The 17,800-nt window shown below is 47.8% G+C and overlaps 1 protein-coding gene across 7 annotated transcripts in view; it reads right to left on the minus strand.

Annotated features, from left to right (window-relative positions):
- The window catches only part of BMAL2 (basic helix-loop-helix ARNT like 2), an 80,592-nt gene extending 67,460 nt beyond the window's left edge, over nt 1-13,132 (minus strand). For 2 of the 7 annotated variants that reach the window (XM_075551942.1, XM_075551938.1), the window contains exon 1: nt 12,889-13,124. In XM_075551942.1, coding sequence (XP_075408057.1) covers nt 12,889-12,976 — 88 coding nt within the window. In that variant the 5' untranslated portion in view covers nt 12,977-13,124. Of the gene's footprint in view, nt 1-12,888 lie in introns of all 7 variants that reach the window. The other 5 variants (XM_075551945.1, XM_075551939.1, XM_075551944.1 and 2 more) reach the window with 5 other exon arrangements.
- Nucleotides 13,133-17,800: the final 4,668 nt, after the last annotated feature.

The following is a 17,800-nucleotide window of genomic DNA, read 5'->3' on the forward strand; positions in this document are numbered from 1 at the left end:
ATTTAATAAAATTTTTTAAATTAGGCCACACTTAGCCTTTCTGGGTGAAATAAAAATGCTGTTGCCACCAGCCAAGAACAGCAGGTGCAAACCTCTTTCCTTTGGAGTGCCAGCAGGCTCCCCACACACTGCCATGCCCTCACCACACCGCAGGGTAACTGTGCTGGTTCAAGTCTTCTCTTTTCAGTTTTCTGATACACAGCCAAATTCTGGCATCAGATCCTCCAACTACATAACTGCCGAGCTTCTGTTTCCATGTCAGTTTCCTCTCCTGAAAGACCCTCTTCTCTGCCTGTGCAAGAGTTCTCCATCCATCCATATTAAAATGGGCACCTTCTCTGTCCATCGGGACTAAAATATGCATCCCTCCTTGTTGACCCAGACATAATTTCTATCAACTTTGGAGAAAAGGCGGGCTCCTAGCAGATAAGCTATGTATTTACCATGTTCTGTCTTGCATTTCCATCATTTTGGCTGTATATCTCACCAAGCCTAATAACTGGATGAGCTCATTAACCCCTTCTCTTACCTTATTCATCACACGCTCTCTGTCAGCCTGGCACACTAGTTAGTGTTGTATATAATGCATGTCTAGAAGTGCACCGAATCCGTCTGAACCGCAACCAACTCATCATTTGTTTCAAGTCAACAAACCTGCACTAAGCACTATGTGTAAGAAATTGCAAACTACAGCAATGAATAAGAAGCAAACTTGCCCTCCTGGTAACACACCACCTAAGAGTGGAGCCAAAAAACTTAATAAACAGTGTGAGGCAAACAGGGACAGTAGTGAAGCAGAAACATAGAAACCTACAACATGACCAAAGAAGGGAAGAATCTTTTCAATTTAAGATGAGGTCCTAGGAGAATGGAAAAAATCACATGGAAAAGAGAAAAAAGCTTTTTTTTTTTGATAACCAAAGTTCACTAAATAGTTTTCCATATTATCCCATTTAATTCCACAACACCCCTACAGGTTATGTGCTTCTGCCACCTTGTCCCTTTTATAGATAAGGAAGTTGGGGCCTGGAGACGTCACTTGGCCCTCTTCTTCCACAGCAGGGAGTGCAGGGGTACTCTGGGACAGGCAGCAGCCTGAGCAAAGAGCTGGGGGGGATTGGGGGGAAGGAGGTGTCCAAAGAAGATTAATCATGCTCAGGAAAAAACAGAGTCCATCACATACTTGAGTGTCACACATATGGAGTGGAAGTGCTTGGGAGGAGAAGTCTGATGACTTCACGTTTCTTGCACTCTATATGGTAAAGGGCATTTCCTATCGACCTAAAAATACATGAATTACTGGGAAGCAAAATATGGTAAAATCTCTCAATAGGAGCATGCATTGTAGGCTCTTGGTTTTCACAGCCTCCACTCGCCTTTCAGTTTGTCCTTCTGTGGTGACTTGCAAGTTGCTGTGACGCTTGAAGCTCAATGTCAGCAGCTGAAACGGGGCGGGGGCTGAGTGTGGAACTACCCATCAACTGCTCATAGGTAAGTTCAGGTTGAAGCTGAAGAAAACTAAAACAGGTCCACGAGAACCAAAATGTGACCTTGCGCAAATCCTCCCTGGATTTGGAGAGCCGCTCAAGGACAGATCAGTTACACTGATCACTAGTGACAGAGGCATGATGAGCTGTAGGAAGCCGCCAGGGGGAAGACAAGACAGGCAAGAAGGGAAAGACCAAAGTGGATGTCAGCAGAGACTCTGGAATTTGCTTTTAATCATACAGTACCTAAGGCAAATAGAAGACATGATGAAGTCAAAAAGCAGAACAGAAGATTTCAAAAGGCAGCATAAGAAGCAAATAAGATATTAAAATGAAATATGCAGAGCCCTAGAGTTGGAAAACCAGAAAGGAAGAAAGAACACACTCAGCAAATCTTAAACTGAAAAACTCAAGCCGCAGTTCCAAGACTGAAAGATTCTATGGGCGAAATATTGACTAAGATAGGAGGCATCAAAAGTAGATGAAAAGAACGGAAAGAATCGGTGTGCCAAAAGGAACTAGTCAACATTCCACTATTTCAGGAGACAGCACATGCGCAAGATTTAATGACACTGAAGAAAGATGGCCAACCTGCGCGGGAAGCATTAGCCCAAACAAGCCTCCAGGAATTGATGGAGCACCAACAGAAATGTTTGACAAGCTGATGGAGCACTGGAAACACTCACTCATCTGTGCCAGGAAATTTGGAAGACAGCTACTTGGCCAACTGACTGGAAGAGATCCATATTTGTTCCCATTCCAAAGAAAGGTGACCCAAAAGACTGCGCAAGCTACAGGATATCATTGCTATCACATCTAAGTAGAATTGTGCCAACGATCATCCAGCAACTGTTGCAGCAGTGCCTTGACAGGGACCTTCCAGAAGTCCAGGCTGGACTCAGAAGAGGACATGGAATGAGGGGGATCATTGCTGATGTCCGATGGGTCTTGGCTGAAGTTGAGAATACCAGAAAGAGGTTTACTGGCGTTTTATTGATTATGCAAGGCATTTGACAGCGTGGATCATAACGAACTATGGATAGACTCGAGAAGAATGGGAATTCCAGAACATTTCAGTGTCCTCACGCGCAATTGGCACATGGATCAAGAAGCAGTGTGAGGACACGCTGCATGGTCTAAAATCAGGAAAGGTGTCATCAGGGCTGTGTCCTCTCAGCATACTTAGTCAAGGTGTACGTGGAGCAAATCATCAGAGAAGCTGGATTAAATGAAGAAGAGTACAGCATCAGGATTGGAGGAAGGCTTATTAACAACCTGCAATATGCAGATGACGCAACCTTGCTTGCTGAACATGAGGAGGACTTGAAGCACTTGCCGATGATCAACGAGTGCAGCCCGCAGTGTGGATTACAACTCAATGTAAAGGCAATCACAATCCCCACAACCAGACCAATAGGTAACATCATGATGAATGGAGTAAGTTTGAAGTTGTCAAGGATTTCATTTTGCTTCAGTACACAATCAATGCTCGTGGACGCAGCAGATAAGAGATCAAACAATATAGTGCAATGGGTCAACCTGCTGCACAAGCGCTCTTTAGAGCAGCGGTTCTCAACCTGTGGGTCGCAACCCCTTTGGGGGTCAAATGACCCTGTCACAGGGGTCACCCGATTCATTGTGAGCAAAATGACAGTTATGAAGTAGCAATGACAATAATTTTATGGTTGGGGGGGCTCACCACAACAGGAGGAGCTGTATTGAAAGGTCCCAGCATTAGGAAGGTTGAGAACCATTGCTTTCGAGTGTTGAAAGGATAGGGTACTACTTTGAGGACTAAGGGGCATCTGATCCAAGTCACGGTATTTTCAATCGCCTCATATGCATGTGAAAGTTAGACCTGGAGTAAGCAAGAAGGATTGATACATTTGATTATAGTACTGGAGAGAAGGGTGGAAAGTTCCATGGAGTACCAAAAGAGCAAACATGTCTGTCTTGGAAGAAGTACACCCAGATTGCTCCTTAGAGGCAAGGATGGAGAGACTTTGTCTCACGTGCTTTCGACATGTTTTCAGAGAGATCAGACCCTGGAGAAAGGCATCAAGCTTGTAAAGTAGTGGAGCAGTGAGAGAGAGGAAGGCCTTCAATGAGATGGCTTGGCACAGTGGCTGCAGCAATGGGCTCACATATACGAACAATTGTGTGATGGCGCAGGTGTTTCATTTTGCTGTGCTTAAGGCCACTATGGGTTGGGACAGACTCAATGGCACCTCACGACAACCACAACCACAACAGAATGCTACCTGTATTTCCTTTCTTTTTTTTAACCCACTTCCTTTGTTTCTAAAATTTTATTATTATTATTATTATTATTATTTTAACCTGTATTTCAAATACTAACAAAGTCACCCATGGTGGGTAGGTTTGAATGGAGCTTTCAGACAAAAACAGACTAGGAAGAAGGGCCTGAGGATCGGCTTCTACAGACATAGTGAATGAAAACCTTCTGCGCAGCAGTGAACCACTGTCTGAAACACTGCCAGAGGAGGAGGCCCTCGGGTTGGCAGGCACTTCGAATCCAGCTGAGGAAGAGCTCTCTTCTAAAAAGAATCAACTTCAGCAACAGTGATGGAGGAAAGCTCTTAGGACCTTTATTTGCTTATTTGGTATGATTCCAAATGAGACGAAACTGCTGTAAATGCCCATGAATAATTGGGTCATGAAATACACTAAGTATGAACCTAGAAAAATTATAATCCTCAAAAAAGAAAAGAAACACATGAAGATCGATATCATAGGCATGAATGAGGTGAAATAGACTGATTCGGGCCATTCTGAATCAGAAGATCATATGGTCCACCATGCCAGTCAGCAAGCACAAATGAAAGACTAACGGCAACCCATTCATCATCAAAAAGAACATTCCAACATCTACCCGCCAGTACAATGCTAAGAGTTGTAGGATCATACTCTTATATCTACCCAGAAGTCCCGTTAATATGACTCTATTCAAATTTCCACATAACCACCACTGCCAAAGAAGACAAAAAGCAAAGATTTTTAGCAACTTCTGCAGTCTGAAATTGATCAAAAGATCAAATGCACATGCGTTGGTAATGGCCGGTGCCAGGAGTGCTTAGGTTGAAAGAAGAATCTGTAGCTGAAAAGCCCGGCCTCGGTAATAGAAATGACGCCAGAGGTCGCGTTGTGCACCTCCCTAGACCCCTTTCCAACGCCATGAATGACAATTCTACAGGGCGCTTCACCACGTAGAAGACACAGAAATGAGGTCAACTACATTGGTGTGGGGGTGGGGAGACAAAGAAAAAGCTTAATATCAGCAGCAGCCAGGACAAGGCCAGGGGCCCACTGCAGAGCAAACCGTCCCCTGCTCACATGCCAATTCCAGTCGAAGCGTAAGAAAATTAAAACACAAGCACGGGAGCCAAAGTACCACCATGAATCTACTCCACCTGGATTTAAAGACCGTCTCAAGAGTAGATCTGATGCATTCGGCACGAATGACCAAAGATCAGATGGGCTGTGGATGACATCACGAGCACCGTACACGAAGAACTGAGGTACAAAGAGAAACACGAGGACTTCTGCATTGGAAGTAGGGCCAGGATGCTCCTGGGATGCCCGGACGGTGACTGTCTCAGGCACTTTGGATGTGTTCCCGAGAGTCCCTGAAGAAGGGCATCATGTTGGTGAAGTAGAGGGTCGGTGAAAGAAAAGGGGAAGATGCTTCAAGTGAGTTGGCTGCGTGGAGCAGGCAAGGCTTTGTTCTGTTGTACGTGTGGTTGCTATGAGTCAGAACGAACTCCTTGGAACCTAAAGACGCCAACGACTCTCTTGGCCTCCAGCCACTGGGCCAGCCTGGGGGTCAGAGAAGGTCAGGCATGTCATTTCAGTTGGACAACTTGCAGACGCCAGGGCAGGCAGTCACCATGCCGAGGAGAGGCTGTACACTTTTCTCCTGTTAGGCACCTGGCTCACACCAAGCCCCCGACAATGCTGATGACGGTGCTGAGGCTGACTAGTGACCCAGATCGCAGAACCCTGAGTAACTCAGCTGTCACACAGGAAAATGGGAGGCCTTTAACGAACTGGGTCAACTGAAACCAGGGCTACTTGAATGAAAGGTCATTACCTTATTTGTGGTCTTCTGAGTATTATGTGGCAGAAGGGGTTTCCAAAGCGTGCCATCATCAGAATTCACAGCACAGAAAGAGATAGTGCTTCTTAGAACCAGGGGGCCTTTCCACAGGGGGAGAGCAGGGGAAGGCCCTGCACTGATGTTCCGCATATACACACACATACATACATATGTGGGTGTTGTTTTCTCTCCAAACCCATCTTATTGGGAGCGAAAACAGTTAGCACGTCATTCCATAGGTCAATCCCATCAGGCTGTATTGCACAATTGCTACCATAATCAGTCTCTTCCATCCTGAACTCCTTGGCATCAGCGCCCCTTTACTCCCTTCCCCCTTTACTCCCCTCCCCCTCTGTACCCCCAGGAACCCTTATTCTACTTGCTGTGTCTACAGGCTCATCTGTCCTGGGTCTCACGTACCGAAATACAGAAAAGCATATACACAGTTCAAGAGGATTACCCACAATGACAAAATATGCCTGAGATACAACCCAACATGGGGGTGAGAACCGCAGAAAATGTTCAAAACCAGATCAGGCCTAACGCGTAGCCGAAGGGGATCAGGTGATAAGTCAGGTTGTAGCTGTTTACGTCAGGTTTGTAGTTTTGATCTCTTACAGCCATCTCTCCAATCCTCTGTTTGGTAACAGTGCCTTCCCATCCGTCTAGCACGGACAGAGGGAATCATCGGAGGCGTATCTCCTAGGTAGAACTCACAGATGCATCTTGGGCTTCTGTTTCCTTATCCAGCCCCCTTCTCTCTTCCTCTTTCTTTCCCTCTTTCTCTCCATCTCGTTCCCTCGGTTTTCCTTTCTTCTTGCTTTCACCTTTGCTCTCTCCCTCTCGCCTCCTTTCTCGTTGTCACCCCCTTCCCTGTTTCCCCAGCGCTCACCCACCAGCTCTAAAGCAAGCAGGCCATACTGGCTGCTACGTGTCTGCAGAGGCTCTTGGTTTATCTTGGGGATGAGTCCTGGTGGCCCAGTGGGTAAGGCTGAGAGCTTCCCACTTGAATTGCAAATAAGTTAAGGATGCCCACTCCCACCGCTGTGTTCACCCCCACACTGGAAGACCTGGTCTGAGCAACACGACAAGAAGAAGGGGGACAGATGAGCAGATGGGAAACCAAATCCAAACTCACTGCCACCGAGTCGATTCCAACTCATAGAGGACAGGGTGGGACTGCCCCTGTGAATTTCTGAGACTCTACGTCCTTATGGGAGTAGGGAGCCCTGTCTTTCACCCTCGGACAGGCTGGTGGTTTCAAACAGGTGAACTTGCAGTTAGCAGTCCAACGCACAAGCACGATGCCACCACGGCTCCCCTGATGGGAAAGGACGTAGTGAAAGTATACCTATTTGTGGATGACATTAGCCTAGCTGTGGAAAATCAGAACGCGCCTGGTAGCAATCTGAGTTAGTCACTGGCCTGTGAAAAGCAAGGCTGGCTGTTGGAAACCACTGTGGGAGAATGAGGAGCTTTCTAGGCCCGGAAAGGGTTATAGTCCTGGACACCCAGAGGAGGCAGCTCTCCTCTGTCCTACAAGGTCAGGGTCAACTCCATGGCAGTGAGTTTGGTTTCTTGGTTTATTAAAAAAAAAAACAATAACAAAAAAACGCAGAGTACAAGAAAAGATTGTGAGCTCACAGAGGAAAGTTGCCGGATACAAAGTGAAGGAAGATCAGCTGGGCTTCTACACAGTAGCAATGAGAGCTCGGAAAGGGGGATTTGGGGAACAATTCCATTTACAACAACATGTAAGAGAACAAAATACTTAGGAATAAATCTAATCAGGGAAGTGAGCACTACTCAAAGAGATTACAAAAGACTTACATAAATGGAAAGATGTTCCATGTTCACAGATAAGCCTTGCACTGTCAATGGAAAGGTTGGAGGTTCAAATCCACCAGCCTCTCCTCGGGAGAAAGGATCCTATCTGCTCTATAAAGAGTTATAACCCTAGATGTCCTGTAGGGTTGCTATGAGTCAGAATTAACTGAATGGCAGTGGGTAGGTTTTACAATCACTCAGATTAAAAAATAATAATAATAAGAAGAAACAAATGCCTGAGCGGATGTGGGCTAACTGGAACCCTGTCACTGCTGGTGGGAACATAAAATGGAACAATCGTTCTAGAAAAAGACTGCTGCATCCACCAAAAAAAATGCACACTTAAAAATCCAACCCATAATTTCACCTCTATGATTTGAAAAGTAAAGGCTCAAAAAAAGAAAAAAGAGACTTGTACACCAGTGTCTATTTCAGCACTATTCACAATAACCAAAAGATGGAAATCATGTAGTCATATTAACAAATGAATTTCTAAGCAAAATGTGGTACATTCACACAGTGGAATACTACTCACCCAGTAGGAGAAATGGAGTCTTGATACATGCTACAGCATGGGTGGGACTGAGCCAATCACAAAATGACACTGTATGATCCATTCACATTAAAAACAACAACAACAACAAAAAGCAAATCCATGTAGATCAAAGTACTAGTGATTATCAGGGATGGGGAGGGGGGAGCAAGGTTAAGAGGGATGGAAAAATAACATTGGTTTCCACAGCCAGTTACTGTAGTTGTTGTCAATCAGGTGTATACCTGTCGAAAGGTGAACTGGCAAAAGGTAGACACACTGTATTTAAGATAATGACACAAAAGAAAACAAATAACAAACCCTATGGTTTGTTAAATGACAGACAGGCTCCTCTGACACACAGAGGGTCTGCATCAGTGAGACTCTTAATGTCAACCGGTTTCAACTGGTTTTAGGATTTGTCTTGAGTAGTGGAATTCAGGCTGAATTTTGCTTAAGGACCCAGTCCAGGAACACAACTTTATGCATATGCGTTTCTTTTTAAAATTTCTAAGTCACAAAAAACTTAAAGCCCCATAATTGCCGAAATCCACCTTAAAAGATGCAGTCTGATAGCATCGCCAGTGAAAAGGGGGCGGGAAGAAAGGTTAGACTAGAAACCTGACATCCTTCCCTGTCAGTCTGTCCTGGAAACAACATGCTCCGGCCCCAAGACTGCTCTCTTTGTAACTGCTCTGAGTCAGTCCCTGAGAATGTCCTTCTAGCCACCTGGCAGCATGCTGAGTTATGCTATTTATCATAAACCTGTCAAAAGATATAGTGAACAGGTAATTACATTTGGCACCAGCTCATTTTTTGGTGACAATCTTCAAAAGAAGTTCTAAAGCAGCGGTCCTCAACCTGTGGGTCATGACCCCTTCAGGGGTCCAACGACTTTTTCATAGGGGTCACCCATTCATCACAGTAGCAAAATTACAGTGATGAAGTAGCAATGAAAATTTTGTGGTTGGGGGTCCCCACACCATGAGGAACTGTGTGAAAGGGTCATGGATTAGGAAGATAGAAACCACTGGGGATGGGGAGGGGGGACAGTTTGTTGTTGCTGCTGCTGTTGGTTTGGTTTTGTTTTTAATTTTTGTTTTCTTTTACCAGGAGAGCTCAAATGTTAAACTCTCTAGGGGAAAAAAAAGACTCTTCAGAGATGTTGTGTCAGGATAACATAGCCTGGATTCTGATACTGAGGCACCTGTCTTCCCGTACCTTCCGGGCGGGGAGGTCAGGCAGAGAGCAGGGAACCAGTAACAACAATATTTTTTCCACCCTTTGTTGTCAAAGAGGCCTCTGGAAGTCTGGTTGTGAGCACATATGAAATGGGAAGTAAGGGATGGAAATCTGGTTGTGAGCACATATGAAATGGGAAGTAAGGGATGGAAGTCTGGTTGTGAGCACATATGAAATGGGAAGTAAAGGATGGAAGTCTGGTTGTGAGCACATATGAAATGGGAAGTAAGGGATGGAAGTCTGGTTGTGAGCACATATGAAATGGGAAGTAAAGGATGGAAGTCTGGTTTTGAACACATATGAAATGGGAAGTAAGGGATGGAAGTCCGGTTGTAAACACATATGAAATGGGAAGTAAGGCATGGAAGTCTGGTTGTAAACACATATGAAATGGGAAGTAAGGCATGGAAGTCTGGTTGTGAGCACATATGAAATGGGAAGTAAAGGATGGAATTCCGGTTGTGAGCACATATGAAATGGGAAGTAAGGGATGGAAGTCCGGTTGTAAACACATATGAAATGGGAAGTAAGGCATGGAAGTCTGGTTGTAAACACATATGAAATGGGAAGTAAGGCATGGAAGTCTGGTTGTGAGCACATATGAAATGGGAAGTAAGGGATGGAAGTCTGGTTGTGAGCACATATGAAATGGGAAGTAAAGGATGGAAGTCCGGTTGTGAGCACATATGAAATGGGAAGTAAAGGATGGAAGTCCGGTTGTAAACACATATGAAATGGGAAGTAAGGCATGGAAGTCTGGTTGTGAGCACATATGAAATGGGAAGTAAGGGATGGAAGTCCGGTTGTGAGCACATATGAAATGGGAAGTAAAGGATGGAAGTCTGGTTGTGAACACATATGAAATGGGAAGTAAGGGATGGAAGTCCGGTTGTGAACATATATGAAATGGGAAGTAAAGGATGGAAGTCTGGTTGTGAGCACATATGAAATGGGAAGTAAGGGATAGAAGTCTGGTTGTGAGCACATATGAAATGGGAAGTAAGACATGGAAGTCTGGTTGTGAGCACATATGAAATGGGAAGTAAGACATGGAAGTCTGGTTGTGAGCACATATGAAATGGGAAGTAAGGGATGGAAGTCTGGTTGTAAACACATATGAAATGGGAAGTAAGGGATGGAAGTCTGGTTGTGAGCACATATGAAATGGGAAGTAAAGGAAAGCAGCCTATGTTGCAACTATGGATTTCCATCGTTGAGCTCTGTCACTTCCTGGCTGTGGAGCTGTGGCCCCAGCCTCAGTCTTACCCTCTGTGAGATGGAAACAATACCACCTACATCCAACAATTGCTATGAGACTAGCAAAGGTGTCGTTTGTGAAATATCTAGCACCTGTCCTGTCATGCGAGCAGGGAGCCATGTTTCTGCGATGGGGGAGTTATAACCACCGGCCTTGGGGTTTAGCAGCCAATGAGCAGACCCCACTGGAAGTCTCAGTTCAGGCTGCCGCTCCCAGCCCCCGTTGAAGTGGTGCTACTTTTAACAAAAAAGATTAATTTTTTGATCCTTTAAAATGTCATATTGGACAATCAGTTAAATAAAAACAAATAATTTAAGCCCAAACATGTCCTAATCTTTATTAGGTGAAATCCATTCTTTAAGTTAATAGGGACATTTTCACTTTTCTTCTGCAGAAAACCCAGTATTTTTTCAATTAGTTCCACTTTGTGCTTATTTGAACTCAGAATACTTTCATCATGGACTACACAGGGCTCATGGATATTTCACAAAGCAAACTGGGTCTTTTAAGTTACTAAGAAAAATTATTAAGATAATATTTATGAAGCACTTACTATCTCTTTGCCAAACATTGGACTAAGTGCCCTCTATGTCTTTACATGCATTTTTATCTCGGTTCATTCCGACAGCCCAGGAAGAGGTCCGGGGAGTCATCCCCATTTCGGACATGTGGAGCGTAAGGCTAACGGACTGTAACAACTTCGATGGTGTGACGTGACCGGGAAAGCGCACAACTCGGCCACAACCCGGAGTAGAGGAGATGGCGTCTGAGCTTAAACCCTGTTTGCACCGTCTTTCTTCCACAAAGCGTTTACGGGTCTTTATTTCACCAGGAAAGACTCCAAATAGTCAAATGATGGCATTTTTGACCTCTTCCCCAAATCCAACAATACTAGAATTCCAAAAGTCAGTGAAAACCAAAAAGCCCAAACTCACTACCATCGAGTGGGTGTGGACTCAGAGTCACCCCACAGGGCAAGGCAGAACTGCCCCAGTGAGTTTCTGAGACTACACTGCGCGCGCGCCTGGTAGCCGGGCGCGTGCTACGAGGGCTCCCCCTTGCACCCACAGGGGCAGTCCTGTCCTGTCCCTTAGGGTCCTACGCATCGGAACCGATTGGAGGATTGCGATTGAGTTCCTTGTTTGTGGAGTGGTGGTCACGCAAGGCCAGGTCAGCAGTGGGAAACACATCAAGAGCCACAGTCTCCCCGACTCTGAAGGGCAGCTCCGCTCCGCTCCGCTCTACAGGGTCACTGAGTCCGAGTTCTCTTGTGGTTGCTTGCTGCCTCTCAATTGCCTTAAGCAACAGCTAGTTTATAATCTTAACAACAACAACTGTGAGTAGTCGTGGCAGAGTAAGAGCCTGGTCGCAAACAGCAATCAGATTGGCTTTGAACTCACCCAGGCAGGTCTGCGAAACAAACAAAACCCTCGCAGCCATGGCCTGGGGCGACCTTCTCGGACAGAGTCCAGAAAACTGCCTCGGTGGGCTCCCGCGACGGTCAATCATTCCGGTAGTAGAAAGCCTCTTCTCGCTCCTCCGTGTGGAGAAGCTAGAAGTTTTGAACTGGTAACCTTGTGGTTCGTGGCCCAGCGGGAAACCTCTCTCCCACTAGGGCTCCTTGCTCTGCAGAAGAAAGGCCTGGTGAACTCCCTCCTTAAAGACCGCAGTGAAGAAAGCTCTGTGGGGCCACTGCACTGTGAAGCACAGCATCCCCACGAGAGTCGGGGCCACTGGAAGGCTGGCGGCTCCACAGCGGCCCCACCGCCCCAGGGAGGGGACCAAGCCGAGCGTCCAGCTGGAGTCAACTCCTTGCAGACATGAAATAAAACCTCCAACGACCGTGCGCCCGAGCCGCCTCTCCTGGACACAGGGCTTCGTGGACCCCGGGCACACCTGCCCACCTCCTGGCAGATGTTGACGCTGGGAACAACGGGAGCCACAGGGCTCAAAGGCGCCGCATGGACTCGCAGAGCCCGAGCTCTTTCGATGGCTGGTGGCAGCTGATGGCAAGAGGGACCAAGAAAGCTCTCAGAAGTGCCCGCGGTGACCCCGGCGAGAGAGGGCGGCACACGCCCAGGTGGGCGCCCACGGCACGGCAGGGGAGGTACTCCCGCTGACCTGCTCAAGCCCGGGTCAAGACACTCGGCTCAGCGACCCTGCGACCCGGCCATCCGGGCCGCAGTCCCCACGACTCCACACGAGGTGCACCACCAGGCACCTGTGCCCCCAGGTACCACCTCCGACCCCAAGCCCAGCGGAGAGGCAGCCTGCCCCCAGCAGGGCGGCCCGACCCGGCCGCGGGGAGCGGGCACCGCTGGCCCCTGCCCAGCGGGCAGGGCTGGGTCGCCGCGCCGCCCGCCGCCCCCGCCCGGCCGGGGCCTTCCCCGGCTCCGCGCCCCCCGCGCGTTGTGTCGCGCCCCACCTGGAGCCGCCCCCGCCGGGCGGCCGCCGCTAGCCTCACCTCCCGCTGCAGCCTCACCTCCCGCTGCAGCCTCCTCTTCCGCCGCCATGGCAGGAGCCACCCGGCCGGCTCCGCAGCCCCGGGGCTGGCAGCATGGAGGAGCCCGGCGCCCGGCCCGCCCCGCTCAGGCCCAGGCGGCGGCCGCGCAACCGGGGCGCGCGCGCCCGGGGGTCCGTGCCGGGCGGCGGCGGCGGCCACTGCAGCCGCGGGGCGCGCAGCCAGCGCCCACTCCCGCCCGGCGGCCGCGGCGACTGAGCCTGCGGGCTGGGCTCCGCGCGGCTCCGCGGGCTCCGGGCCGGGGCGCGGGGCGGAGTCCCAGCCGGCACAGCCCCGCGGGCCCCGGGGGCGGGAAAGGCGGGAGCCGGGGGACGGTCTGCAGCACCTTCGCCCAGCCTTTCCGGAGCCCAGCCCTTTAAAACAGTTCGCCGCCGACGAGTCTTTTTCTGGGTGTCTCGAAGGTTGGATGCATCGCTCACCCCTGGGAGGAAAAGTAAAGACCGTGGCGTGGGGAGGGGAGTGGGGTGCTGGCAAGGTTTCTTCGTGGCCGCTAGAAATGCTGGCTTCTAGGGTTTTCTGCTTAAGGACTCAGCTGCCGAGAGAGGGTGTTGGCTCCTGGAACAGCTGGGGGAAATCAGGCTTCTTTGGGGGCCCCTAGACCCCATCGCCATATTTCTAGAATATACTGCGCCTGTCCCCTCACTAGTTCCCAGGCAGGAGCCCTTGCCTACAGTTTGCTTAGCGGCGGTGGTAATAGAACAAGCCAGACAGACACATAAACTGCATTAAATAGACTAGATGCCATCGTTTTTCTGCCAGGACTCAAGTACAGCGTCTTACTAGCTGCTTACTCCTCCTGAGGGTTGCTTAGGGGGTTGTTTCCCAGCCAGAAGCAGCATTCTAGGAGGACTAGAACTTGACACTGGATGTGGAATGAGGTGTTAGGAGAACTGCTCTGCCAAGACCCACCCACGCCGGAGACATCCCTAATCAAAACCATTCTTGAGACATCTGAGTCATGGTTTTGCTTGGAATACTGCCTTCCACCCCAAATTCCACCAACACCAACTTTTGCGGGCAGATCCAGAAGAGCCCGTCCCACCAGAGTACAGCACACTAGACCTAGGAGAGAAGTCGTCTCATCGGGAGGAGTTGCCTAATGGATCACAACATGGCTTTCCTGACAAGGGCACCCATTGACTGAGGAGCCATCTCTCCCACTGCCAGGAAGGGAGGGAGGGGAGGGGAGTGTGTGTGTGTCCTAGAGGTGAGCATGTTAAATGCTACCTTATGCTGAAGCTGCTCAGACCCAAGCCACCAAGCATTTGTTTTAGAAAGCATGTTGCTTGCAGCACGCTGTTCATGTGAGCCTCTAAACTACTACTGCACGAGGAGCAGTGCAAGACAGTCAACCCGACCTGGCTGGATTCTGATTCAGAGCACCCTTACAGGACAGGACAAAGCTGCCCCACTGGCTTTCCTAGGCTGTAATCTATACGAGAACAGGCGGTCAAGTGCTTCTCCCATCAGGCAGTGGCTGGGTCTGAAAGGCTCACTTTTTGGCGAGTCTCTGAGAACTTAGCCAGCACACCGCCAGGCCTTCACTGTGCGGTGCAGGAGGTGGTTCCTGTTGTCTTCATAGGGACATGGAGGGTGCTGATGGGGAGTCAAGGCAAGACAGCGCCTCTCAGTTCATACCACAGTGGTCCGTAAGCTTGCCTGTGAATCACCGCAGCCCCCACTTCTTAGAAATGATGGTTCCCTACTCCCAAAAGTCGTGAAGCAGATGAGGAAACCCCCCAAAGGTAAAACGTGCCATCAGGAAGTGGTGTGCAGGTTGGCATCGTTGACGGTGTTCTGATTATTCAGGTTTATATCCTACTTGCTTCCAGCGCTACAGCTTTATTTTCCAAGACATGTTACCTTTGTTTGTTTGGGGCTGGTTTTTAAGTGTCGTTAAATCACACCGGAGAGGACAGCACATACAGAGAGAGAAACAGTATCTTGAGGGATGGCTGGGAAGGCGATGGCATTTCCAACCAGTGGTTTTCTCACATTTTCTTCTTAGACAGAGATGTGCTTTGTCTTTGGATAACCTGTGAGAAAAGTGAATTTGAAACGTGGCTTGCAGAATGTGTGGTATGCTATGATTCCACTACTCAACATGGCTCCTCAGCCAAAAGCCCAGGCACTGGGGGCTCTTACAACTCCTTTTACAACCCATACATCAATTGTATTAGTGCATATGTTGCCATTAATTTTATTCTACTGATAAGGAATACACACAAACACACGAGCTCAAGGTGTGTCTGTCACAAATTATAAAATCTTCTTTTAAAAAATCTCGAATGGAGTGTCACAATATAACTTAGTTTGGAGGTTCCCTTAAGGCTACTTAAAAATTGGTCTGGGGGGAATAAAACCCAGAAACATATGTTTCAAAACACAGAGCAAATAAAAACACTCTTTCCAACAATACATATAATTCACAGCTACCCATTATTGAGCACCTAAGTGGCTGAGTCCCTGAGACAGAATCCACTGGATGGCACGGAGTTTGTTTTTGAGTTTTAAGTGGCTGCGGAAACAAGCTACCTGAGTATTTAAACTCCTTTTCTCCTCCTCCGCCCAGTATTCTACAGAAGGTGAATCCGGAGGCGGACTCTTGGATTTGTTGAGCAGGTTGATAAGTGGGAGTGTGGTTTGGAGAAACAGGGCACCCCAAATTCCCTGTTTAAACCCGCTGACTCATAGCGATGCTGTTTCCAAACTCTCTGCCATTGAGTCAATGCTGACTCACAGCGACCCCTTGTGAGTTTTGAGGCTTGAACTGGTTATGGAATGGAAAGCCCAGTCTCTCCCTCTGAGCTGCAGAACATGTGGATCATAGCTCAACTCGGAACCCCTATTCCACCAGGGTTCATAGCGATGCTGCTTAGAGGGCTATAAAACAACCTGTTTGAACTTTGCCTACAACGTGGAGACGCCGAGGAGAGTGTACACATGAGGAAGAAGGCAAGAAAAGCGGTTCTCTCTGAGGGAGTAGACACTTGAGAAATGTCTTTTTTTTAAAGGATTTACATAGCTCCATTATGTGGTAAGAGGAGCCCTGCGGTGTTGTGGGTTATGCCTTGAGTTGCTGACCACAAGGTCAACAGTTTGAAACCACCAGTCAGTCCTTGGGAGAAAGATGAGGCGGTCTGCTTCCAAGATTTAGACGCGGTCCGTTAGGGTTACCGAGTGCGCATCACTCAGTGGCGATGAGTGTGATTACTTCCCTGGAGAGAAACAACTTCAGCCCAAGCTTTACTCTTTCAATGCTTTTGGAGTTGTATTGATGATTGGAGATGTATTAATGTTTTGGAATTAATTTGGGGTGCAAAGTAGGGCCACTAAAATGCATTCACTAATATTTTACTGCTTAGTATGCATGAGGCTCCACTTCAGCACCGACTTTTATACTTCACCTACGAAGTATCAACTGCTTTATATATACGAGTGGGTACCCCAACAATCTGGTGAAAAGTTCCTCTGGGCAGAGCTGTCATAGTACCCACCCACCCCCACCCCACAACCGAGTATCAAGCAGCTCCCTCTGAGTTAGTGTACCCTGTGGCATCGCCTGGGAAGGTTCTATTTGTTCACAGTGAATTTTTTTGTAAAAAGTTTCACTTGAACCTAATTTTTTTGTGGCCAATTTAAGAGAACAGCGTTCAGCTGTGAAATTGTTTCATGCTCAGAGAAAATGCCGCAGCAACTGCTGTGATGTTGAACACAGCTTATAAGGGCCGTGCTATGGGAAAATCAAGTGCATTTGTTCTTTTCTATTTCAAAAAAGGTGACATGTTGATTGATGACAAACTTCATTTTGGATGTTCATTAATTTCCTGAATGGATGAAAATGTCGATTGGTGGTGCATTTGGAATTCGTCCCACTAGGTCAGACTGTTAATCAAGCTCTCTCTTTAGAAGTTCTGAAAAGACTGCCTAACAGCATGCTATCTTGCCCCACCTCACTCTTTTTGCAACTTCTTTTTGAGTCTGAGAATGAAGAGGGCATGAAAGGACAGCAATTTGACAACATAGAAGAAAAAAAACGAGGTGCTGTCAGCCATCCAAACTGAGTTTGAAAAATGTTTCCAAGAATGGAATAGCAGATGTGACAAATGTATTAAGTACATTGGAGAGTACTTTAAATGTTTCATTAAATAAATACATGTATTTCAGGGGAAAATTTTTCGTCTCTTGAGGGTACCACTTGGTATACACGAGGGGGCTTCAAGGAGTCTGTAGAATACTTACAGGTTGAATAGAATCTATTTGTACCTGTGTGTTCCCCTCTGCTGCAAACACACTCATGACTGTGGTAGTATACACAAGGGGCGAGCTATGAACACTTCTTAGAACCGACAAGGCGTGGGGATGCAGGACCATAGTCTCAGGGACACCAGGGCAATTGGTGTAACACAGTCCACAAAGACAATGTTCCATACCCTACTTTGGTGAGTAGTGGCTGGGACCACAAAAGTTTGTGAGCAGTCATCTGTGGTGCCAGCTATTGGCATCTCCTGACCTGGAGAGAGGGATGCTGAAAATCAGAAGTGCCTGGAAACAATCAGTCTGATGCATACATGGGCCATGTGAACATCCGGCTCCATGACCCCAAAAACTAGATCGTGCCCACTACCAGCTACTCTGAAGGGACCACATTAGGTCCTCCGGAGTGGAGTGGCTAACTGAGGTACAACAAAACCTAAAATCCCAAGACCAGGCTCATTGCGTAGACTGGTGGGGACTTTGGGCCCCAGGTAGAGCCATCTCAGAATAACCAACTATTTGAGATCAAACGGGCAGCATTTATCCAAGGGCCAAGTTC

Source organism: Tenrec ecaudatus, chromosome 6 (genome assembly GCF_050624435.1).
Source record: "Tenrec ecaudatus isolate mTenEca1 chromosome 6, mTenEca1.hap1, whole genome shotgun sequence".
Lineage (NCBI taxonomy): Eukaryota > Metazoa > Chordata > Mammalia > Afrosoricida > Tenrecidae > Tenrec > Tenrec ecaudatus.